The sequence below is a fragment of the Aspergillus multicolor genome (assembly GCF_047715735.1).
Source record: "Aspergillus multicolor strain CBS 133.54 unplaced genomic scaffold BDW74scaffold_1, whole genome shotgun sequence".
Lineage (NCBI taxonomy): Eukaryota > Fungi > Ascomycota > Eurotiomycetes > Eurotiales > Aspergillaceae > Aspergillus > Aspergillus multicolor.
The window spans coordinates 2,392,541-2,416,919 of NW_027395952.1; the positions used below are offsets into that span (position 1 = coordinate 2,392,541).

Below are 24,379 nucleotides of genomic sequence, written 5' to 3' on the forward strand. Positions count from 1 at the left end.
ACAACCCTTCTTTGATAAAATACATCACTAAGTTAGATACTGATGTGGCTGCCGAGAAAAAAAGGCCTTGGTTGGTATAGGGCAGGAGCAAACGTTGTTAAATGCGACCGCAAGAAATTATTCTGCGGAATGGCGTAAAGTGCTTGTTGATTATAGTCTTTTGACTAGGCGTAACAGGCACATACGACCACAGGGTGTGCAGAACAGGGCTTCCCGTCCGCTCAGCCGTACTTAAGCCACACGCCGGCTGGTTAGTAGTATGGTGGGTGACCACATGCGAATCCCAGCTGTTGTATGTTTTTGTTTTTCTAGCGTCAGCACTCAGTCCTTGACAGACCCCAGTAATTGCAATGTCATTTATTTAACCCGCTATACGCTTTTATTCCTCTTCTCAAAGCCGGATATCTCTTATAACCAGTAACGTAAGCGATGTGCGCAGGCGTTTTCAAAGATCGCTGGGGTCAATTTTTTGCTTTAGTAGCCGCTTTCATCGCGACGCGTCCCTTCTCTTGTATCTGCTTGAATCAGCTACCTAGCTTCGTGCCAAAGGCTGTCAACACCCCTACCCCCCGGAAGATATTATTCGTGGCTTATATTTGTAATGGAATCCTATCATAGTCTCCGAAGGCGGCTGAGAGGTCCTGGGCGAAGTTGAGTCGCTTGGAGCGTCGTGCCGTCGGGCGCGATCAAGCTCCCACCGTCCCCCGTATCCTCAGGTTAACTGAGGCCCAACCCCTCGAGCCCCAAGCATCCGCATATTCTACTCGCAGGATCCCATTTCCTTCTGACTTCCATCAACCGCGTCCGCTGTTCTTCCGCCCAATACTTCGTGTTCCGCGACCGGAAATCCAACTCGCCCAGGTACGAGCCAACAGACTGCGCACCAACCGACTCCATAACTTCATTTGCCCACACCCGAGACCTCGAATCTTCACTCTCATCTCTCCAAACGGCATAGATCGCGAAGTAGTGATCCGACTGCATGCTTACCGCCATGTCCGGCAAAGCTTTGCGACTAAGCGGGATCATGGAGCTCCAGAGGGCCAGCGAATTTCGCGTCGGCAAGGTGGTAAATGCCGGTCGGAGAACAGCCGCGACATCAGAGTCATTGCGGATAAACGCGTTGTCGACGTACCAGCGGTGCCCAGCCGGGTAGGCTTTTGCCTTGAAGTCGAACTGCTCGGCCAGGTTGGTTTTCTGGCAGAACCAGTGAGATAGGGCGCCATCTGGGTGGGAATCCTCCACGCCCTGGAGGAGAATCTCTAGTTGGTATTCGTCATCACCAAATGCGAGAAGCGCGATCGTCATGCATGGAGTATCGATGCCGTCCTGATAGCTCCCAATAGCCACGATCTCGATGTTGTTTTCGAACGCTGCGGCAATCTACCGTTGTAAGCACGAACATCAATGCCCTGATACAGATGGAACGCCCGTACCTCCAAGGCCCAAGTGAAGGCTGTCAAATAATGCCCAACGCCATATATATACCCAGAAGACCTCATTATGCCAGGCGCAGGAAGAGTACGAAGATAGAACTTCGTAACAATTCCCGGAAATGCAGGCCCTCCGCCCCTTGCAGCCCAAAATAGGTCGCTATTCTGCTGAGCATCAGCCCTTTTTCGCTCGCCAGCGGCGGTAACAACGTCGACGGCAACGATATGCTCACACGCCCATCCCAGATTCTGAGAAAATATGCTTGCCGAGTTAGCGACCGTGCCCCCCTCAAAACCTGTGGGAGAGAATCACTGCACTCACAGGCTGGTTCCAGCCCATCCCACCACCTAGCAGATACCCTCCAACTCCAACATCCGGACAGTGCCCGACCGGGAAGAATCGCCCTCTTTCCGAGAGAAAATCATGCAGTTCCCGCCCAGTCACACTAGGCGAGACGCAAATAACGTAGTTTTCATCAAGTTCGCATTCACGGAAATCGCCGAGATCAAGCAGGATGGCGTCATTACGCACGCTCCAGGCGGCATAACTGTGGCCTCCAGCACGGACGGAGATGTGGCAGTTCTTGGAGATTGCAAGGTTGACGGTGTCGACAACGTCTTGCTCGCGACGAGCAGAGGCAATGGCAAGCGGAAACCTGGCGGGAATCACGGCGTTGAAAAGTCGCTTTGTCCGCTCTTTCTCGAAGAGCTTTTTGTTATGACTGTTCCGCCAGACTATTTGCATGGTGGGCAGATAAAGTTCATAATTCTTGTGGACGGAGGGGCGTTGAGTGTTGAGAGCAGGAAGAATGCGGGGAAGAGCTTCTGCAGCCAGTCGCAGGCTCTCCTCCTACTCACGCCTGAAGCATTGCGAACAACACCTCTGGATGAGGACAACTATTAGCGCTGGGTAGAAGGACCGTGGAAACTATCTAGAAGTCATTCTTCTCGTCTGGACAACTTCTCGGAGCGATTAATTTCTCTTCATCTCCGATCTCCTCAATCTCTTGGTCGGCGCCTGGGCCTTACCAATACCGTTGTCGGTACAGTATCGTGACTTGGGCCCTTGGCCCTTTCCAAGGATAGAGCTATGTTGCTGCTGCATCTGACGCCCACTGTCGTTTCTAGCTCGGCGTACCATGAAGATCCGTGACTATCTCGCATATTCTTTGGCCTCTCGATCGGAGATCTACGGTAGCCCCCTCGCCAAGTCCGATGAAGATATAAAGTCCGACCACTGCTCAGATCCGACCCCCACAACGATCACCTGCTTCAAATAGTCTTAATGAATCATACAGGGCTTATGATTATGTGGCGATTTGAGGTTGTCCGCCCGTCTGCAGCCGGCTGTGCCGCCCGGTTACTCGAGTCCGTGATCTCCCTATGCTATAAATCTACCTTCATGACAGACTCAAACTTGTCGACGCCATGATCGGGACAACTTCGGGCCACGACCACCGTGTAGAAGGCTCCACCGACTATGGCCAGCACGGGATGGACATACCACCTGGTCACACTATCGGAGATGACGATCTCATCTATCCAGAAGGCGGCTTCAAGGGCTGGCTCTGTGTACTGGGTAGCTTCTCAGGCTTAACAGCGTCTTTAGGCCTAATGAACTGAATCGGGACTTTTCAAGCATATCTTGAATCGCACCAACTGAGAGACTATGTCCCTGGAGATGATGACTGGGTATTCAGTGTCTTTACTTTCTTAACTTTCTTCGCTGGCCTGCAGGTTGGCCCAATATTCGATGCGCAAGGGCCGCGTCTCCTGCTTGTTTCTGGATCTGTCCTCACGATGGTTATGACCATCGGCATGTCGTTCTGCGAAGCCTACTGGCAGTTTATGCTCGCAATAGGGATTACCGGCGGCCTTGGGGTGTCGCTCATTTTCACGCCTTCGCTTGCGGCCGTAGGACACTACTTCTACGCCAAACGAGGAGCTGCCACGGGGATCTCGGCAGCAGGGGGCGCGTTAGGAGGTGTGATCTTCCCAATTGTTCTTGAGCGCCTCTTTCCGACAATTGGATGGCTTGGGCCACAAGAGTCGTGGCCCTCATTTCGCTCGTTGGTCTTGTATTCGCCTGCTTGTCCGTGACACCGCGCCTGCCGCCAAAGGAGCTATCCCTCGCGAATGCGCTTGCTGATCTCCGCATATTGCGTGACACCCGGTTCCTTCTAACGACACTGGCCATCTTTCTCATTGAATGGGGTCTCTTCGTCTCCCTGAATTACGTATCATCATACTCCCTTGCAGCGAGAATCAAAACCAGCCTGTCATACGACACCCTCGCCATTCTAAACGCGGGCTCTGTCCTAGGCAGATGGCTGCCCGGTTACATCGCAGGCAAAGTCGGCCGCTTTAACACCCTCATCGCAACTGTTGCGATGTGTCTAATCTGCAACGCCTGTCTATGACTCCCCGCGAAAGGCCGCCTCCCCATGGTCCTCGCGTACTGCGCCGTGTATGAATTTGCGAGCGGGAGTGGAATCAGCCTTACACCCGTTTGCATAGGGCAGCTCTGCAAAACCGAGCATTACGGGCGGTATTATGCGACGGCTTACACGGTTGTTAGCTTTGGATAAGAATAATTCCATCCCCTCTACCATTACTCCTCGCCATGGTATGCCCGCTGACGGTAGGATATGCAGTGCGCTAACCGGCGTCCCCATCGCGGGAGAGATACTCGCCCGCTGCGACAATCAGTACTGGGGTTTGGTTACCTTCGCGACATGCGCATACGCTGCAGGGCTCCTGTGCGCAATTGCAGCGAAGATTTCCGCTGTCGGCATGAAGGGTTTTTGGGCGATCTATTAACAGCTCTTTTCGAATATACGAGGTGGATTGCGGTAATCTCAAGGACATAACGAATAGCAAAGGCCGTGGGGCTTTTCCGTCGAAGGAGGATCGTGTTGGACGTGTAGGTCTATGTTGTGTGGATTTCATACAGTAATGGTAGAGAAGAGAGGGATCAACCACGGCATTCAAATGAACCACAGTGAAAAATGTTATCTTGATTACATGCCGGCAATATATCAGCCATAGCGATCATTGTTCTGGTAGCTCTGAAACAGCAAGCTAGGTTTACTAGAGTCGAAGTGTGTCTTGATGGTATATCGTCGAGAGTAGCGGTATGCTAGATAAGGAAGGCGAGAAAGCTATAGCTTGACGGGTGCTCCGAGAAGCAAGAGTAGATGAAAGTAAATAAGTACATGTCAGATGCAAGGATATTATTAGTTGAACAAAGCCACGAAAGCCTGGAATGAACGGAGAAGTGCATCGGGCCATACTAAACAGCGAGCGACGCCGCCCCCAAACTAGAATATGAACAGAATCAGTGCAGTACAGGGCAGCCGGGGGTACAATTAGAGCTGTCATGAGTAAATCATGCCTATCCCATGCGATTGAACCGCGCACCGATCAAACCTTCAGCAACTCCATAATCAACCTCAGCTGGAAGTTCTCCATCCCGAATTTGGCCTCCAGGTCAGCGACGCTCTTTTCGACATCACTGTATAGGACATTCAGGGAATCCAAAGTGAATTTCAGAGTACCAGATTGGTGCATGAGGTTCAAGATTGTCTCCTTCTCGCCGTGCGTAGCTGTTCCGTTAATCCGGCGCTGCGTCCAGATATTCTGGAGGACGAGGTTGTCAGACATCGTCTGCATGAGATGAATGATGGGGAGGGAGAATTTGCCCTCTTCAAAGTCTTCACAGAAGCCTTTTTGTTTGGTGTACTACCCATGCGTAGTGATGTTAGCATGGGTCTGCATAACAGGCAAGTGGGAAGCTTTGTGGACCAGATGGAATGGAACAGGACATACCTCAGCGGAGACCAAGTTCTGATAGTCGTCACGGGCCTGGAAATACCGGCCCAGACGGTTGGTGAACTCGGTGAGATCAGCCTCGACAGGATTCGTGGAGTGGACGGCCATAAGGCGACAGAACAGTCTGAAGAGTCCGCCGGTTTCTAGAAGATGCGTCCACGTTAAGTCTCAGAATTGCAAGGAAAAGGCGAGTACGTACTGTGTTCTATCATCTGAAAATACTCATGCACCGATGGACAAACAAGGTTGCTGGTCCAGTGAAGGTCCATGGCCTGGCCGACGTAGAGATTGTGCAATTCCTCTGCAAACGCGGATTCTATCAGTCACGATCTGACAACATTCTCCGTCTAATGTGGCCTACCGGTGAGTACAACCAGACTCCTTGGGTCCCCAAGCTTTTGCAGCTCTTGCAATGCACGAACTAGCTGATAGTTGGCCGAGTTGACCGTTTGTCCCAGGCCAAAAATTTTGTGGGTTGCTGGCTTCCCTCGTCGAAGATCTGAACAGTCTTCTACGTCGTCGAGCCTGACATAGGTTAGCGTCAAGGCAGAAGGGAGGAGAGAGATAACTGACATCAAGGAGGCGTTGTGGAGGACTGTTGTAATCAATTTGATTATCTCCAGCTTAGCAGTGGGTACCCGGAACCAGACATTCAGGGCATCGATCGCTTGTTCCCGGAGCCCTTTGGATGGAAGGGCTGTGATGTACTCGTAGGGTGCTTGTAACACCTGATGGGATTAGCGAACATGCAATCTTGCAGAATGAGTGAGTGGCATACCTTGGAGTCAAGGGCCTGACCATGTGCGTTGAGCGATTCCACTTCCCCATCGTGGTCACCAATCTTGAAGGATTTGCGGCTTTTGAGATGCGCGACGGTGACCGCACTCAAAAGCTCTCCCTGGGCTTCAACTTCGATGCGCGGAGGGCTGCCATTCATGACATGCCCATTGCCATTGCCATTGGCATGTCCGTTTCCATTGGCGGTGCCATGGTTAGTCCCGCCCGTAGAGCCGTTGATAGCGCCATTCGTAGAGCCATTGGGAATACCACTCGCATGGTCCTTGGGAACACCAGATCTCATCAGCTCGAGCTGGCGGTCGGTGAATGATGCTGAGCGGTTGTATCTTGGGCAGATCCAACTCCAAACTGCGTTTCCGCTGATGGTATAAAGCCAGGACTCGATATATTTCCTGCTGTCCAAGGAGATGTCTTCTCTGGTTTTGTAATCTGCAACAATCTTCAAGTAGTCTGTTGCGAGCTTTCTGGCAGTCTGACGGCAACGTTCCTTGGCCTCGCTTTCTGAAATCCCGTGCTCGTCCATCAGGACAAAGATGATGTTGGTGATAGTTTCCTTCCCTAATGCTGCTGCGTTGAGCTTCTCCTTTTCCCAGGAAGCCAGATCATGCACCATTAATATTTGTATGTAGGCCGTTTCGCAGATCTGGTGGCACATCTCTCGTTCGTGCTCAGGGATGTTGAGCGCCATAGCAAAGGAGAGCAACCCATACCAATACCTAGAACGATACCAGTCAGTCGCAATATCAATTCAATATCATGGAATAACTGACCAGAGTCCAATATCTTCAATTCGGTAGTCGATGTATTCCTTCTCGGATGCGAAGCGTGTTGTCTCTTGCCGACCACCGTAGTCGACAAATTTCGCCCATGCCTTGATTGTTGGAATTGCGCGGTCCTTGTCAATGCGCACCATCTCCTTCGCGATGTAAGCCTGTAGCGCCCGCTTCCCCGACGCAGAATTGTCCATGGTGCCCGTGCTGGCCATCTTGTTGAACGCATCTTTGAAGTCATCATTGTGAATGTCGCCCTGTATTGCAATCAGTTGATCGAATGCGAACTAGGTTTTGGTCAGAGACACTTACGTGTTCGGCAATGTCGGTGACATCTATCACACGAAACCCGTTAGAAATGCAGGCAAGGCTATACAGGACGAAACAACCTACCATCGTGCATAAAGGCAAGCTCATTGGCAAAGCTCACAACGCTGAGCCTCTCTGGTAGACACTCAGGAATGGCGAGAGAAATAAGGTTCATCGGATTGCCCAAAGCGCCCTTAAACGCACCTAAGGGGCCCACGAATTGCCTCCATTGTTCCTGACATCTCAAGCAACCGATATCCTCGAGCTCCCAGTTCTTGTGATATCTGACGTCGTACCCGTCACACAGAAGCCCACGAGTGTCGTAGCTGCTGGGATCGACAATCGTGGAGAACTTGTACTCCATATTGTAGATGGGTGACAATGAACGCTACCAAAAAGTAGAAGAGGATGAGGCAAATGTGCACGAGAAGACAGTAGGCAAGAGATGGCTGAGTTGGACTAGATGAACTCTGAGGCATATCAGGAACCATGGCAAAGGGAACTTGAGAACAATAATGTATTTATGGTTCCCGGACCTACCTGGCAATGGGAGCTCGGCTAAAGCCCATGGACCGTCAGACCGATCCACATGCCAGGGATCCCAAGAATATTATGCTCAACAACCATCACCCTGCGGAACCGCTTGCACCTCGAACACAGCCCCGGATCGAATCGCATCCAATAGCCGCCGCAAGAGCGGATGATTATCCTTCAGAACCGGGTTAGTATAGCTCACGTCCAATTATGGCTAACTTTGTAAAATCAAACTAGTCCTAAAATCAATCATATTCATGAGCTATCGCGCTGCGAGATTGCTCGGGTTGTCTCGGAATGGCGAGCTCGATTCGTGTAATAATGCGTCCAATGCCCAAATCGATGCCGGATTGGCTGTGATACAAGCCGGACCAGGATAGAATCTTATCTCCTCTAACAGCATGCCTTTGCAGTGGGGGATCGTCCGGGATTTCAAATCGGGCCGGTGGAGAATCATGCATCGTATATTGGGGCTCTAAAGTGAGTGGAATTAGCCGATGCAGCCTGACAATTGGATAGTAGGGCAGAACGCAAGGATAATGGAAAATTTATCCAAGCTCGCAGGATGCTGAAAGGTTCTCGCTTAGCGGAAGATCGACTGCGCAAGCTTGCTGTCATATCGATCGATGCTCGGAATAAGCGGAATGGCCAAGGGCCTATCGAACTTGCCGCATTGTCGCAGGAGAGAGACTGTAAGGAGAGATGCGTGTCATTCGGCCGACGTGCTATATTCTTAGTGGACAGCAAACAGGTGGGACCGATCGCCGAATATGCTCTTACATCCTGCAGTGTCCATGTACACGACAGGTCTCGTGAGAAAGCTATGAAGGTGACGGGGGCTGACATGCAGCGCTGCAAAGTTTGTAACCAGGGTAGCTCTTGTTGAAAAGTGGCTGGTCGGAAAATTGGTTGCTCTGAATAGTCTCTGCATGGTCGTCGTACATGACAAGCCTCGTGAGGAAGCAACTGAGGACGAATCGGGCTGATGTGCAGTGCTCTAAAAGGTTTGGAAACAGGTAAGATCCACGGAAAATGCGGAAGTCAAAACATAGAGTTTTCCGCAAGAAACCCAGTCAAGCGTCGTAAGCCCCTCACACATACTGCGGCACGAGCGGACGGGCCAATGTGGCGTGTGGGAAACAGCTGCGCTGAGCAATTGGCACAGCTGCAGCACCAAGGTGAGGTGTCGGGAGATCCGCACACCCTTTGCCCAACCGAGAGCCTGGTGATAATGAACAAGGCGCATTGACGGTAGGACGGTGGAGTTGGCGATGAAAGGAGTTCCTCGTTTGCCAGCTGACGGCGGTGGAAAGTAACACCGACGAAAATCCACGAGCCCGGGCTTCTCCTCGCTCCTTCCTTCCTTGCAGCGGTGATTAAATTGTCTGTTGGTCCTCATACCCATACGGACATCTCTCACCAACTGCTCCATTTGCCCAACTCTCCCGTGTCGCGTTCCTCGCCCCTCTGCAGACATGGAGGGCTCCGCTCATGGCCTGAGGCGACCAGATTGTCTTGTTCTCCTCCGCACTTACTATGAAAGTTACGGAGTGTCCACGCTCCTCTTGGCACTTTTTGCAACCTACAGCATTTTGCTTGTCATTTATCGTCTTTACTTTCACCCGCTGGCTCGCTTCCCAGGCCCGAAGCTTGCTGCTGCTACCAGCTGGTATGAGTTCTACCATGATTGCTTGAGAGGAGGACAGTATCTATACGAGATAGAGTCTATGCACGAGAAATATGGTATGATTGCATCACGACTTTCTAAGGTCATTCTACAAATCTAACATCAAAATCGCCCAGGCCCCATTATCCGCATCAACCCCAACGAACTTGTCATAAAAGACCCGGACTACTACAACACCGTATACGTTGCCTCCAATACCCGGCGAACAGAGAAATGGAGTAGCTTGGAAGGCTTTGGACTTCGCGGTAAGGCTTCCTCACTTCGTCTGAGATCGAGATGGTTAATCCTTCAAATCTAGGGTCGTTGGCGTTTACCCGGGACCATGATCTGCATCGCATGCGTCGAAAGCGCTATGAGCCCTTCTTCTCGCGTCTGAGCGTCAACCGAATTGAGCCGCTCATTGTCGAAGAGGTAAAGTCACTTGGGAAGCGGCTCGAAGCCGCCAGCAAGACCGGTCGGGTCCTCGACCTTGAGCATGTTACAATGGCATATACTGGAGATATCATTACAACTCTTTGCTCAGAGAAATCGCCGGATATGATCCGCCACCCTGAGTTCGGCAAGGGCTGGTTAGTTACTTCACCTCTTACGCAATATCTACCAAAATCCTCACCAAAACCCACAGGTACGAGATATTCCATTCAGTGATCCGGAACGCACAGATCTTTGTACATTTTCCTCAGTTGCTTTAGTGAGTCGTATTCCTTGAAAGCGGTCTATGTCTGCTAATCTTGCAACAGCATCGCCAGGCTGTTCCCAGCATCTGCCATGAAGCCTTTGATACCTTCGGCCGGGGCTTTCAATAGTTTCCTCGAGGTATGTCCTACTCAAGCTGGGCTTCTGCCCCGGCATGCTGACCTGACCGAACCAGTTCTCAACCGACCATATCAACGCTGCCAAGCGCGAATCAATTAGCGCAGACAAACTCGAACAGAACATTAAAAGCTCGGTCTTTCGATACGTCCTGTCAACAGACATGCCCGAGGCTGAACGTGACACCGAACGCCTGGCAAGAGAGGCAGCCCTGATCTTTGGCGCAGGCAGCGTGACTACCGGCCGTTTTTTTGCCGTGACCATCTATTATACTCTCAACAACGACCAGATCAAACACCGCATCTCTGCTGAATTGAAGGATATCATGGCCGGCTATCCCGCCACTTTGCCCACTTGGCAGGAGTTGGACAGGTTACCGTACCTGCATGCGACGGTCAAAGAGGGACTTCGGTATGTCTGTTTCTCTCCTATATCTAGAGTTGTTTCTCACATAAATTTTATTCCAGCCTCAGCTACGGGGTCATGCGCCATCTCTCCCGGATTTCTCCCGACACTGCGCTTCAGTACAAACAGTGGACGATACCTCCCGGCACTCCAGTCGGCATGTCGTCATATAGCATGCACACCGATCCAGAGGTCTTCCCCGAACCCTTCAAATTCATGCCCGAGCGCTGGCTCGGCGACATTAACCCGAAGATGAATAGAAATTGGGTCCCTTTCACCCGGGGCTCAAGGAACTGTCTGGGCATGAAGTAAGGGAATATCCCTTGGCGAACATTGTGCGACCGGGTAGCTAACGCAATCATCAGTCTTGCATATGCCCAAATTTATTGGGCTCTCGCCGTGATATTCAGACCCGGCGGACCAAAACTCGAGCTGTATGACACAAATGAATCTGACGTTCGCCCTGTCCTGGACTTCGTCGGACCTCTCCCGGTGAAGGGTAGTAGGGGGTTGAGGGTTACGGTTGCCTAGATCTTTTTCTCCCTTGGCTCAGCCCTGATACCTCGCGGGACCTGATTTTGCAGGTTGTAATATTGGATTGTACGAGTACTGAATATTGGGCGAGGTACTTGCAGTCAGAAATGATTGCTTTCGATTGGTAATAATTTGTCATTATAGTTTCTAATCTTGTTTGGCCCCTTGGTCGAGTATGTGTTGAATCTTCCCTCTTCCTTTTCCCTCTCTCCAGATCTCTCACCAATCTGTCATGGACTGCCAAAGGCGGAGCAGCAAGCAACGACAAATTGACCCTTACGTTTTCATCGAGGACAATGATACAAAAATGACTGCAGGCGCCACCGGGCTCTGCTATTGAATTTCAAAATATCGACCCCATAACCAAGACCGTTTGATTGGTCTCCGGGGACCACGGAGGTTTATGGCCGCTGGCTCGATGTCATTAGTGAAATGATTTCTTTTTCTCATCTCGGATGGCTCTTCTTCCGTACCCTGATCAGTTGCTGCATAACTTTTACGCGCGATATACCAGCCCACTCAATGGGTTAGCTTGTGTATGGCCTTACAGCCGATATCTCTTTCTTCTCTCAAGCTACTTGAATGGCAGTGAGAGTTGAGGTTAACCAAGTATTCAACTCAAGTATCTAGCCCTTGATTTGAGGGGTAGGCTGACGAACGACCGTTGAGGATCGATCGATCGATCGCGCGGAAGCTCGAAAAGAGGTCGCCAACAGCTGGTGAACATGGCCAGTGCAAAATATTTCCAGCCCAGTCCAGTCTAGTTCCGCCCAGCTGGAATCTCGGACTCACTGGCCAGACAGACTGGGCTATCCCTGCCGGCTTGTGATGAATCTCCAGTTACCAAGCGGCGCCCAGGTGCGCGCTATCGAACGTTATACGAAACAAGCAATATGCACCTGCATTCTTCAGCTCCTTCCCCGCTGGCACCTGCTCTTCGAGGTTCCGTCGCACAAAACAAGCAATATTTTCTTCAGCTGCTTCCCCACTCGCCAGCGCCATGGATGCGCCCTGCATGCCTGCCTGCCAAATCACACAATGCCCTTGTCTCCGAATAATCGTGCCTTTGACAGGTCGCACGACAGGTCGCACCGCAGGTCGCAGCGCAGGTCGCAGATATCAGACGTTATCTGTCAGTTGGTCTCCGACTGGGCAGATCATCCCGTATCTGCAGGATCCAAGGGGACGGATTTCGCTTATCGCCCTGGGACACCCATGGACCCCGACGTTGTACAGACGACCTGTCAATCTCGAGCTACGTACTCCGAGTACAGTCGGGTACCTCCACAAATTCCAGGTCTTCTAGTTTTCCATCCAGCTGTTGACTAATTGGCTGAATGACCACGGTGGCTAACCACCTCTCTCATTTCTCTCAGCCCCGCACCGTCTGCCCGGTCCGTTTTAAAATTCTACAGGAAAGGTATCTTTTGCTGGAAGTGGCTAGCTAAGATGATCTACTCGACTTGGCCTGAACTAATTCCAAATCTGGCATCCCTTTCTCTCAGCTAAGCCTCGGAAGAATACGAAGGAGTTCCTTGCTTTCCCATTGCCCCGATTGTCCAGGGACTACGTCTGCTACGGGTCGTTGTGAGGGGCCGCCCACGTAGCCGCCAGCGGTTCGCGGAGACATCTGAGGCTTACTCGAAAGCCAGTCAGGCCCAAGTCTAACCTTCTTCCCTTACCAGATATGTGTCCACACGGAGGAGCAGACACCATTGTCTAGATATCTGACACTTCTGAGATGTACATGCTTGGACTCCCCATTTGTTGAAAGAAGACTGACCGCTTGCATATTCTCTTTTGAACAGCACTGGATGGGAACGTTACGCAAAGCATTGACAATCGCTCGTACTGGGTACACCTTGCCACCCGTGCCAAGCAAGGGACCTCGATGAACAACACTCTCTCAAATCTGCGCTAGACAAGTACTAGGAACTTGAAGGGAGAAGCGCTTGACGCGGTAGCACAGCGTCGGCTTTCTAGTCTCGACCAGAACACACCATATCCATGCTGAAGAATGTCTCGAGGATGGCCAAGATGCATCGGTTCGTTCCAGCCCAGTGGATTACACAGCACTGCACTGCCCTGCAATGCACGATTTCACCAGTGTACTGTGCTGTGCTGCGCTCCAGCTCGAGGGAGCAAACCAAGCCTTGTTCCGCGCTTTCCGCTCATGCTATGATATGCTGTGCTAGCTGAGACCCGCTCCCCGAGGGCATGCAAAATAGATCGATCTGTGGACGCTGTTCGCCGTGCCCGGGGGCCCCGGCGTGCCCGAAGGATCGGAAACCTGGTTTCCGGATAGTGATCGGGGACAACTCTGCACGGTTGCCTTCCCACCTCCTCACCTCTTCGCCTCCCCGCAATTCTTTGCAGCAACCTCTTATAATGATGTGATGTGGCTGCAGCTGCGAATGAGTGTATCCGAAGATTCCGCCGAGAATCGGCCTTCCTGAGTCAACGTTTCTGACCGTGACCAGATACTTTTTGCTTCGATCGGCGAAAGCTGGATTGAGCAGAGGTGCTCTAGCCTGCGCCTCAACTAAATTTGCCATCTCAGCTCTTTTCGGATGATGTTTCCGCAAATTGAAGGAGACAGATATTCATCGCGCGAGTCGAGCCGAGCGAGTAATGACTCAGAGCTGGGTCGATCTGTGGCAATCCTTCACTCCCTTCCAAGCCACCGGGAAATACCGGCAGGCGCCTACAGCCTTGAGACGAGAGATGTTCAGGTGGCGCCACGGACCCCGGAAGTGGTTGACCCCGTCGAGCACGTAATGTGGTTTGTGAAGAGCAATGCCCGCGTTGGTTCCACGCCATGCGAATCCTCCTTCTTTCCTATCTCGCCGCACGGTCAGAAAGGGTATGATAGAGAATAGGGCCCCAAAGAAGTAATAGATGTCAAGGGCTGGTAGGCTCGTAGGGAACTCCACCAAGACAGGCAACTCTGTTGCGTAATCATTTATTCTTTCGTGATGTAGGAGAAAGCTGTGGTGGGAGGTCAAACTCTCCGATATGCACCCATTGGCACTGGGACTGGCTTACGCTGTCAATCACATTTAGTACCCGCGGAGAAGGCTTCACTGCCATAAGGCCTGTGGTTTCTGATAGAACACCCGAGTTTCTTGAGGTCCAGTAGGATGGCCGGTTATGATTTAATTGCCTTGAGGCTGTCTCCTTGTACATTTCATTACGCAGAATATATGGTTGGGGGTTCAAGGTGTAGTTCGATTGCTTGGGACACGGTGACTGAGCGAAACGGCGAAACCGCGGCTGTGAGAAGGAGAATAGACTGATGATTGACGCTTTGGAATGCCACCAATCTAAAAATGGCTAAAGGACACGAAATCGTCAGTAAGAAGCTGTTCAGAATTCCTCCCGACGCCTAGTACATTTGGTTCTTGTGGTCTCGTAGGCATTAGAGCGCGGTTCGTTACATCTCTGGTCCAAAATATATACCGGATGTCTCAGCCGAGTACCACAAACTCAGTATTACAATTCAATAAAACTAACATTGATTTGGTGCCGAACGCATCTATACTAAGGAAGTCAAGAACCAAAATATAATAAATACCAGTAGCCAAACACGACTAGATCATTTGCTCGTACTGTAACTGTTGACGATGTCCGCCACGCCCGCGAAGGCGAGCTCGTCCATTGTCTCCTGCCAAAGCCGCTTGGCGATCTTCCCGCCTTCGGTTGTGTACACGAATGGAGCCATCCTGAGTACGCTAGTCATTAGCTGTTTTGTACAAGGCCAATCGTAGAGATCTAGTTGGGACAACTCACGGCGCGATCTTCCCATCCTCAATGTACTGCCCGTGCGATTTAGCTCCATGGTTGACAGCGGCATCGACAACCGAGCGTGCACCAACAGCCGATGTCCTCGCGATGAGCAAATGCATGGTCTTGGAAATGTATCCCAGAAAAGAGCCATCGAACTCGCGGCTGAGCCCCGACTTGCAAAGACCTGGGTTGCTGCAGTTGATGACAACGACAGATGCGGGAACCCGGCTGGCGAGCTCTTTCAAAAATAGCTGGCCGAGTAGCTTAGATGTAGGATAGCGATCATCGAAAACAAAGTTCTCCGGCTTGTCGAAAGCTGAAAAGAGAGGGACCATGTCTTTCTCTTTGAATTTCGCCCACGAGGGTGTGTCTGAGTTGACGAAGGAGAGGCGGCCGGGGTTCGCTGGGGTATTCTTCGAGTGTAGAACGGGAATAAGGAGAATGATTAGAAGGGAGTTTCCTAGGTGGTTGACCTGGATAGTCTCCTCGTGGACGGTTTTGGGAACTTGTTCAAAGGTTCTCTTCAGCAGACCGGCGTTGTTGATCACGATGTCAAGTCGCTCAAGCCCCTTCGCGTACTCCACAAAGGTAAGGATAGAGTCGTAGCTCGAGAGGTCCAGCTTTGTGACTTCAATCTGACATTTGGTTGATGGTTCGCCGGCAAGTAGCTGCTTCGTAGCTTCCTCGCCCTTGGATACTGTCCGAACGGCGATAACGAGTTTGCTTAGGCCAAGATCTAGGAGCTGCTTGCAGCATTCAAAGCCGATTCCAGTGTTTGATCCGGTCACAACAGCTGTTTTCCCGGATAGATTAGCCTCTTTGATGGAGGTGAAGGGTGGTTGCCCGAAGAGCTGGCGCTTGATAAATGCGCCTTGAGTTGCTCGCTTCTGGATCTGCGCAGGGTTGAATTCGGTCATGATTGTTCGTGGGTGTGTTGGAAAATAGAATATTAGAACATCGTGAGTAATACCTAATAGTCAATTTTATATTCTCCATTTGACTTCACCATATGTACATGGAAATGGCTGAGCATAGCTAGTCGGTGATAGGCGTTAAGGTTATTTCCGGCGTAAAAAGGACGGGTGCTAACTTACCATGGAATATATGCGGCCATATTAAGAGGCCAGGTGGTCCAAAGCCTAGATCTTGTTGAAATTGTGATTGAGAACTCTCGCCGTATGTGACCAGGAGAGATATTGGCATATACCAGGTTTATAGTTCTGGTCGAGGGTATAACAAGTGGAAGCATCGATTGGATCGGGTTTCGTTGCCGTGACCGCTACCATGGACACGGCCTAGATGCTCATTCTCAGGTACGGCGGAAGAAATATCCGAATGATAGCATGCTAAGCGGAAATACAGACAGAGCCAGACCAAAAGCTGCGGGTTCAAGACTGGCACGATCCTTTGACACTGAATATTGCCGGACGTTCTCAGTTTGCTGCTCAACATTTGATATCGCTTTCCCGCAAACCAGGCCCTCAGCGTGACTGAAGGACACAGGGGAGTTTGCAAAGGCAATCAAAGTCGATGACCAAAAGAGCTGGAAAGACTCGTTGAGCTTGAAGACCTGTTGGACATCGTATGGCCTTGACATCCTTCCTATCAAGCACATCTCCCTTTGACAGGTGAGTGTGTCTCCTATTTGCTGAGAAGTACGGCTTCATTTGGAGACACCAGCTTGTATAGCATCTGGGCGGGACTTGGCGTGAATTGGCGACCAAAGGGCAATGCTTAACTTGCGTTGGAATACCACATCACATCCACGATAGTAGGGCTAGGACGAAGAATGTAAGTTCTGTTACCTTTGCTTCAGTAAAGGTTGTTTTGCAGTATAGCTAGCAACCTCCAAAGGAGACCACATCCCTGGCGCCGCTGAGTTTTCCACAATGCTTGCAATTATTTTATGAGTTGTAGATCGCTGTGTTTTCCCATATTGATCCGTGATCGCGAAGTATCTTCCTCCGTGACCATTGCGGGACTAGGGCCGACCGGAGTTTACGGTGATCCTTGGTATCACCGGGCGTCCGCGCACTGCCAAGATATTCATCAGCGAAAAGAAGGTCAGCGAGCGAAATGGAGGAAAACTTCGATGCAGACCCTGGTTCGAAAGAGGTGAAATTTCATCAAAAATTTGATTTTTCGACCAATCCATCTGGTAGGAGCGGCCTGGCGCCGTGGTGAGGGTCGTTGAACAAAGCACCAAGGTGATGAAGAGAATCAGTGAGCTGGAAGACAGAGGATTGAGCATCATACAAAGATAAATTTCGCCTCTCCTAGTTGCAGGACAATAGCTGCAACCCCTGCTTGATCTGTTACGAGCATTTTCCACGAGGAATTGAAAATACAGGCAAACTAGCACCTCCTCGATACCGATGTAGATGCCTTCTCCCTCAACTGCAGAGGCAGTTTGCGTTGAGTCTGGCCACCAAAGCTGTGATTAGTGTCTAGATAACAATTCGTGAGCATGCTTTCGAGGTTGCTGGACTGCAGGATGTCTTCGCACTCCTAGCGCTCGAGGAGGGGTGGTGATGTTTGCTTGCCCTCTAATCCTGGCGCCTAGAAAAACCAGAGAGTATTTATTTTGTTTGCCAGAGACTCAACCAACTGCTAAAGACAGAAGGAGTTAGAGCTGGTTCAAGGTTCGTGGTTGATTCAAAACCACCATGTTTGTTGATGGACCCACTCGCTGCACTGGACCCTCTACAATCACTGTTGGAGACCACGAGCTTCTCCTTAGAACATTCCTACCTAATTACTCTTCGATTTACTTTCTTCATCTCGTTGTGTATAGCTCCGTTTCAATTGCTCCTCGGTTCCAGTTCGAATCAACCGTTCCTAGAGTTCGCCGGCCTGCAGTAACACACAGCCACCTTACTACTGAGGCAACAGCCTGCGTGAGTCAGTTAAAGCGGAGCGAGGGAGCCGCGACTAACCTACAAGCTTATCTGGTTGCAAGTTTAGTCGTGACCCATATGGGTACTCCTCGCAGCAACAACTTTGGAGAGGAGTGGACCGACGAAGAAAACACAAAACTCTGGTACTACCGAGAGAAGCATCCCGATATCACCTGGCCTGAGTTCTTTCAGGTGAGTGATCTTGTTTCACAGATCCCCTATCCTTTTAGGATTATCGTCATAGGGTAGTCGGGTTGAATCCACAATCTAAGCTGGCGATTTCAATAGGGAAACTTCATTCCGAATCGAACCTGCGACGCAATAAGAAGGAAGTGGTACACAATGACGCATGAAATATCTGGGAAACGATCTAGGGAAGCAGCAACGGTTGGACAAAGAAACAAAATAGCACGACTCTGCGACAGCAATGACATCGAGACTGAAAGTGACGCAGAAGCGGGTGATATCAATCCAAATGGAGAAGTAAACCCAGTGAGTGAACATGCTATACATGGATCTTGCTTGTCTTTAACAAATAACCAGTTTAACTTTCACCAACAGGGAACTGGAGTGTTACCATCGCCAGACAAGGTATATACAGCACCGCAGCTTCGAGCGTCCGTCCTCTGCTCAGCAGCTGACATCCTACATAGAGTTCAGCCATGGGTGTCACAGAGCACACTCCGAAGGTCGATCCATCGCAACCCGTCAAATTCGAGTTACCTGGAGATCACCGCCTCTCCGAAAGTCGGGTACGGCAGAGAAAAATCACAAATACAAAACGTGCAGTCACAAACGCGGATAATCCGTTCCGCCAGTTTCGAAGAATGTCTCTATCACCAAAACCTCCCCTGCTCACAGGACCAGCGATGCTTATAAGTCAACGCGCTTGTCCACCTGATCGGAGAACCTCAACGGCACATCTCCCACAGAAACCGCCAACTGTGCACTCGGACGAACCTGGCCAACATCATCCCCGGGCTTCCTTATCTGCACCACGATCGCCATGGGCACCGAGACAGCTCACGAGTGCCCAACGGAAGGCTTCATTACCCCTACCATCAGGACCAACTTCGTTGCCTTCGCTCCCAGATATAACGCCCAGGGCGGTGAAAACTGAAGCTAACGTTGATGATGGCCCATCTCTGGACCCGAGATAATGCATTGCCCAAGGGACGGTTGGGATACCCATTTTGAACCCACAAAGCGCTAGTATCAGGTCCTCTCCGCCAGTTACTGCAGCTGCGTCCCATCCTGACGAGCCTACAAACACCGACTCCACCCTCCAGCCATTGTTAGAGCAGTGTCCCACAAGCCTTAGTGTCATGAATGTGCTGCAGCAGCTTCAGCATCGACTCGCGACGGAGCATGTGAACCTAGAGGACCAGATAAAAAGCTTGGAGAGTAAGGCAAAAGCCACAGAAGAGGGCTACAAGCAGGTTGAAGCACTGCTTCATAAACTGGAACAACCCCAGAGTCTGGTTCCCCCAGACCTGGTTGCACTGTACGCTTTTATGAACTTGGCGCAGTCAATGGGGCTTTGTCATGCCCATCCCAAAGATCGACCTGATATTCCGCATGATGGTTCGCAGCGGAATCTTCAGGTGAGGCAATCTATCGAATGAGAGGCTGACGCAAGTGATAACAATATCTGTACATATCACCCGCTGTCTTAAATCCGAACCGCAACGAGCTGTGCGAGAGATAAGCTGGCGAGGCCGATAATTGGGTGGGTGTGGGGAAGATTCAATTGCGCGAATTTTATCTCTTGCAGTGTGTATACAAATTTTTGGTACTCATGAGATGTATATCTGAACTTGTGTGTACTGAAGAAACGGGACGTTTCTGGGCTGATAACTAACTTATATCGCGCGCGCCGAGCTCTTCGCTAATAGGCAGACACAAAGTGTTTTCTGGAAAGCCTCAATAATGGGGTGATGATAGGTAACTACCGTCAAACACAGCTAAGCAGTGGAAGGTAGTTTGGAAGGGAGATTCAAAGAATCAGGTCGCCGTCAGGGCAGGTCAAGAAACTGGCTGCCTTTCAGCGACAGTTGGAGACAACGCCATGACCAAATAATGTATATGTATAGATGGATGGCCACACGTTGATGTACACAGGCCCACAGCCAGGTCTATGATTACTTGATGGTGTCGAAGCGTTCTCTTACAATTGGCATCTATCGGGTACCCAGCTCGGTCGGTGGCTAGGCTGTGCTTAAAGATTAAGATGGACAGAATATTGGCTGTTGTTTCAGACGAAGGAATTTCTCAATTTATGAATGGAATCTTTGAATTTATGGGTTTCCCTGGATATGGCCGCGTTGAAAATTACCTAGGTAGGATAGGTGGACTTAACGATGCAAAGAGGTCACCGTCCACCTTGGTGGGGGACCAGACAACCTCAACCTTGAAACACCCACCGCTGACCCCTCCACTCATTCACCAGGCCTCACACATCGGTTGCTACTATTCCTATCAATTTGGGCACCATCCCTTTTGGGCCTACTGTCCTATTCTTCATTCCATTGTTCCATTTCTTGCCAGTCCGCGATACCCTCTCGTTCAACGCTTGGTCAGACAACCGTTTTGCAAGCACCGTGAGTGTTGCGGCTTTGCTACCCAGATACCTGTAATTGACAAAGATCCACGCCGGTATGTTGCCCTTTCTACTGCAGCAACTCTCCTTTGCGTTTCTCCTCCTACTGCAAAATTGCATGGCAAATGTCGCTTATTTGTGAGGGACTTCTCCAGTTACCGCGTCACAATCGCAACCGCGATCTCGTTTGGCAACCTATCGTATCGCGCTTAATCTAAAACTGTCAGGAGCCGGCTCCCATCCAGCAGGCAGAATGGCCAAAAAGAACGAGAACTCTTCTATTCCTTCCGTCGTCCCGGCCAAACGTCCGGTTCGTCGAAGCTCACGCACAATAGCACCCAAGCGCCCGCGAAAGGTCCAACCCGGCTCTGGTGCTGAGAGTGTTACTGAGACTGTGATTGAGAGCGAGGTTAGTCTGCAGCAGCGTAAAGATCAGGGAAGCGACATGATAGGCGATGGGATAGGTATTCTTGAGCACAGTGGGAACCTGCAGCAGGAACACACCGGTGTTGGGTATCTGACGGTGACTCAGCAAGGTGAGAGGCGAGTGGAAGAGGTTGCTGAACAGAGAGAAGGCACAGAAATGCATGGTAAAGGGAGCCTTGTCAATGACTTAACGCCTTATGGGGCTGCTAAGCAGCTTCGTCATCTAAACGGCGCGGTAGGATCCGTCGACGGTCAAGCGGGACCAGAAGGCTCTCGACACGCTGCGGAAACCTCCCACCCTGACGAAGAACATCAAGCTCCTCCCGTTCCGGATACAGATACGCAGCTGGACCCAACGTTTGCGGTCGAAGTTCAAATGTTGAGAACCTCCACCCCACCCGCCGCTACAAGCTCCAGTCAACCCGCAATGGCAGAAATCACCGCCGCGCTCCTGCAACAAGTGTTTTCTGCATCAGAAGGAGACCATCTAGGTGACAAGTTTCCAGATGGGCGCGCATCGATAAACAGTACCGGGTATCGTGAGGCTACTGCGGAAGCAGCCGGAACTACCGTACAATCAGAACAGTTCACGGCCGCTGGTCATTTGGTATCCCCATGGAAAGACAGCGCCACGATAGGAACGTTGGGAACAGTCAGCATTCCGTCTGAGACTGAGAAAGAGAGAGAGTTTAACCGTCAAACCAACCACATTGTCCGTCTAGAGATCTACGCAGAGCAACTCAGATCGCAGCTTTCAGCGAAGGCTATCGAAAACGAGGCGCTTGAGAGACAAATACGGGAGCGGGACAAACGTATTGAGGACCTCGAGAAAGCACTTGTAGCTCGCGCGAAGGAAAGTCCCAGCGCGATGCTGGTAGACGATATGGAGGGGCTGTTTTACACAGATAAGAATACCCGAATACAGGAGCTGGAGGGGTGTGTTGTGGACCAAGCGATCATGACGGTATCCCAGGCCAAAGAAATTAAGAAACTCAGGGAGGCATTGAAGGAGCACGAGGCTGGTAAGCAGGACGCTCATGAGCTCAAATCGGGATTTTGCGACAATACACAGACGCAAATATGATATTCTCGCCAAATTAGAGGCAGATTATTTGATCATGGTATTATCAATGGTGCATGGGAATGATGTGGTTGGAGGGTTGTCGCCGTCAGAGAAGCCTTTCAGCCATGTACGGGATCATATGTTGGATGTACAATACTTTGAATTGAGTCTGTTCTGTTGAGGAATATTCGTTTCTAGATAGCTTAATATGAACTTGGTAGCTTTATATGCACTTTGCAGCTCTTAGCTCAAGTCCTTTGAAAGGCCGCAACCCGAGTCGCAACCAGTGTCACTCAAGAAGACCCACCCTTCTTCACCACGGAGACCTTGACGCACACATGTCAAGCCCCCACCGTTATCGCTCCCCCCGATATCTTTACAGACCAGTGTTACTTTCATTTTTCGCTGTATTCGCAACCGAAGCGGTCTTCGTTCTACAAAGGTGCTACCTCTTCCGTCCCCTCCTTTGAGCCGTGAAGTACGACCTTCGTGCTCCCTCCTCACACAACAGATCTGTTTCTAAGAAACAGCAAGCTTGTTGGGAAGATATTTGAAGTGAGTGAGTCTGCCCTTGGCCATGGTCTAGAATCCGGGATAGAGGGATAACTAACATGACTTGGTGGAGTTAACAACACCGATTCCCTCCCTTCGAACTGAGACCACCGGCAATAAACTAAGCCACCGATTCATAAACTCTCGATAAATAACAGCTGAACGCCTCAATCCATGATGCCTAAAACGAAAGACGCTTGTCCTTCCGCTGTCCCCGCGAAGCGCGGTGCTATACGATTGTCAGACATCACAGCCAAGCGCCGGCAGCTGGGAGACCTTGGGCGCAGCAACAACCCGGAGCGTTCAAATGCCGGCAAAGTACTCCATGAGAATGCCATGGGACATGCTATGGGTAACGACGGCGGAGCTGAAGACACGAGATACAAACAGAGGGACGGAATTTTCGTGAAAGCTGAGGTGTTTGAGAACGAGAGAGGACGAAGCAGGAGGCACCGATATCAGCGGAAAGGTATGTAATAGCGAAGATGAAACTCGGTTTACATACAAGGGCTGATTGCTTGTTCTCACGCAGGTTCAAAAGGCGGGGCACAACCTCTGCAGCCAGACACCCAACGCAAGAGCAACTCCGCCCAAGACTGCGACGACAGCCACTCCATCCTTGCCCGAGCAAAACCAACCGACCGCCGTAGCTGCACTCGTCCCTTTGAGAGTACAAAGCCAGCCCCATGGAATAGCGGAACTGACTCATCGCTTCTCTGCCACCGCTGCCAGTCTTTTGGAGGACTACGTCCGCGACGTTACTGCAGAGCATGCGGCTTCGCATGAGAGATCTTTGTCCGCACTTCGTGAAAAGTGTAACCTGGAAAAGGTGATTCTGGAGCGCGATAGCAGAATCCAGATGCTTGAACGAACCGTCCATGGCTACGAAATGGATTATACCGCACTCTACTCCAAGTACCTGGCTGAAATCCATGAGAGAGAGGCAACAAAGGGAGAGCTGACAAAGAGCGAGAATGCCATCAAGCAGCTGCAGAGAATGCTTTTAAATTATTGCAATGAGGCCGAGGCACAGAGAAGGAAGATATTCTCTCTTGATGAGGCTGCCAGGGCCCACTGCACCCGTGCTCGGCAACTTGAGGATAGATTCTTGGTCCAGACCGAGGGAATCAAAACACAGGCAGCAAACATTGAGTCGCTGGCGCGGACCGTCAACCGCGGCAACGTAAACATCCATAGTCTTCAGGAATCACTCACAACTTATCGAAAGGAGATCGATGCCCAAGCACAGCAGGTGGAAGCCCTTAGAAAAGCGGTTAACTCAGGCCGCACCTACATCCGGGAACTGGAGAACAAGGCTATGGCCCAGACCAAGACTGAGAAGCGTCAGGCTGACAAGATCAGCATCCTTGCGCAAACGGTCAACGACCGCGACGACGAAATCAAGAGTCATCGCGAAACAGTCGTATCGCAGCTCAAGAAAAACGAAGCCCTGGAAGAACAGAACAAAGCTCAGGAAAAGCAAATCAAAGGCCATAGGAACAGGATCCAAGGCCTGCAAGAAACAGTGCACTTGCGTGCTGTCTCTACAACGCTACTGGCGGAGAAGTTTGCTGTGCAGAGCAACATAGTCAAAGATCAGGCCACAAATATTCAAGCCCTTGAAAGAGCCATCCACGAGCGAGACGACACTATCAACAGACTTCAAAGATTACTCAGCGCTCGGCGCGGAACGACCAAACTTGAGGCGGACAGGTAAAGGCCTTTGCCGAGACGATCAAGGGATATGGCAGCTGCTTTCGACAGCTTAATGGCGAGATCTGGGAGTGGATCTAGTACGAGGCGGGAGACGACAAACCATCTGCGGAGTTCATCAAGGAGCACTTCCAAGTTGACATCGAAAAGTTTCAGGATACGCTTGACAAACACACGTATAGCCGTAGATGAGCTACCCAAGACGGATATTACTCAGCATATTCCTGCT

The 24,379-nt window shown here is 50.9% G+C and overlaps 7 protein-coding genes across 7 annotated transcripts; 4 read left to right on the forward strand and 3 right to left on the reverse strand.

The window, feature by feature from the left end:
- Window positions 1–655: 655 nt before the first annotated feature.
- BDW74DRAFT_184751 (FAD-binding oxidoreductase) lies at window positions 656–2,178 on the reverse strand (the record flags this gene model as incomplete). The annotated part of the gene is made up of 3 exons (XM_073730887.1): window positions 656–1,383; window positions 1,437–1,682; window positions 1,756–2,178. 3 exons carry the CDS (start codon window positions 2,176–2,178, stop codon window positions 718–720), a joined length of 1,335 nt encoding a protein of 444 aa, XP_073590111.1. The 3' UTR covers window positions 656–717.
- A 683-nt stretch (window positions 2,179–2,861) lies between these two features.
- On the forward strand, window positions 2,862–3,853 carry BDW74DRAFT_172848 (major facilitator superfamily domain-containing protein; the record flags this gene model as incomplete). The annotated part of the gene is made up of 3 exons (XM_073727670.1): window positions 2,862–3,012; window positions 3,073–3,409; window positions 3,481–3,853. 3 exons carry the CDS (start codon window positions 2,862–2,864, stop codon window positions 3,851–3,853), a joined length of 861 nt encoding a protein of 286 aa, XP_073590112.1.
- A 1,003-nt stretch (window positions 3,854–4,856) lies between these two features.
- BDW74DRAFT_164901 (polyprenyl synthetase family protein) lies at window positions 4,857–7,505 on the reverse strand (the record flags this gene model as incomplete). The annotated part of the gene is made up of 9 exons (XM_073726340.1): window positions 4,857–5,174; window positions 5,262–5,407; window positions 5,464–5,580; window positions 5,626–5,789; window positions 5,838–5,992; window positions 6,043–6,778; window positions 6,833–7,089; window positions 7,145–7,167; window positions 7,226–7,505. The coding sequence occupies 9 exons, from the start codon at window positions 7,503–7,505 to the stop codon at window positions 4,857–4,859; spliced, it is 2,196 nt and encodes a 731-aa protein (XP_073590113.1).
- A 1,576-nt stretch (window positions 7,506–9,081) lies between these two features.
- On the forward strand, window positions 9,082–11,523 carry BDW74DRAFT_184762 (cytochrome P450). The gene is made up of 8 exons (XM_073730888.1): window positions 9,082–9,418; window positions 9,479–9,607; window positions 9,661–9,931; window positions 9,988–10,053; window positions 10,103–10,178; window positions 10,234–10,586; window positions 10,643–10,888; window positions 10,946–11,523. The coding sequence occupies exons 1-8, from the start codon at window positions 9,151–9,153 to the stop codon at window positions 11,109–11,111; spliced, it is 1,575 nt and encodes a 524-aa protein (XP_073590114.1). The 5' UTR covers window positions 9,082–9,150; the 3' UTR covers window positions 11,112–11,523.
- A 3,100-nt stretch (window positions 11,524–14,623) lies between these two features.
- On the reverse strand, window positions 14,624–15,817 carry BDW74DRAFT_184764 (uncharacterized protein; the record flags this gene model as incomplete). The annotated part of the gene is made up of 2 exons (XM_073730889.1): window positions 14,624–14,836; window positions 14,904–15,817. 2 exons carry the CDS (start codon window positions 15,815–15,817, stop codon window positions 14,710–14,712), a joined length of 1,041 nt encoding a protein of 346 aa, XP_073590115.1. The 3' UTR covers window positions 14,624–14,709.
- Window positions 15,818–20,649: 4,832 nt separating this feature from the next.
- Window positions 20,650–21,906, forward strand: BDW74DRAFT_172852 (uncharacterized protein; the record flags this gene model as incomplete). The annotated part of the gene is made up of 1 exon (XM_073727671.1): window positions 20,650–21,906. One exon carries the CDS (start codon window positions 20,650–20,652, stop codon window positions 21,904–21,906), a length of 1,257 nt encoding a protein of 418 aa, XP_073590116.1.
- A 708-nt stretch (window positions 21,907–22,614) lies between these two features.
- On the forward strand, window positions 22,615–24,154 carry BDW74DRAFT_172853 (uncharacterized protein; the record flags this gene model as incomplete). The annotated part of the gene is made up of 3 exons (XM_073727672.1): window positions 22,615–22,906; window positions 22,970–23,083; window positions 23,133–24,154. The coding sequence occupies 3 exons, from the start codon at window positions 22,615–22,617 to the stop codon at window positions 24,152–24,154; spliced, it is 1,428 nt and encodes a 475-aa protein (XP_073590117.1).
- Window positions 24,155–24,379: the final 225 nt, after the last annotated feature.

What these genes read in the sequence shown, in the direction of transcription:
- BDW74DRAFT_184762 (XM_073730888.1), top strand. Translation starts at nt 9,151, where the DNA reads ATGGAGGGCTCCGCTCATGGCCTGAGGCGACCAGATTGTCTTGTTCTC. An exon ending in GGAAGGCTTTGGACTTCGCG is followed by an intron (nt 9,608 to 9,660) that starts GTAAGGCTTCCT and finishes CTTCAAATCTAG; the next exon opens with GGTCGTTGGCGTTTACCCGG. An exon ending in CCTGAGTTCGGCAAGGGCTG is followed by an intron (nt 9,932 to 9,987) that starts GTTAGTTACTTC and finishes CAAAACCCACAG; the next exon opens with GTACGAGATATTCCATTCAG.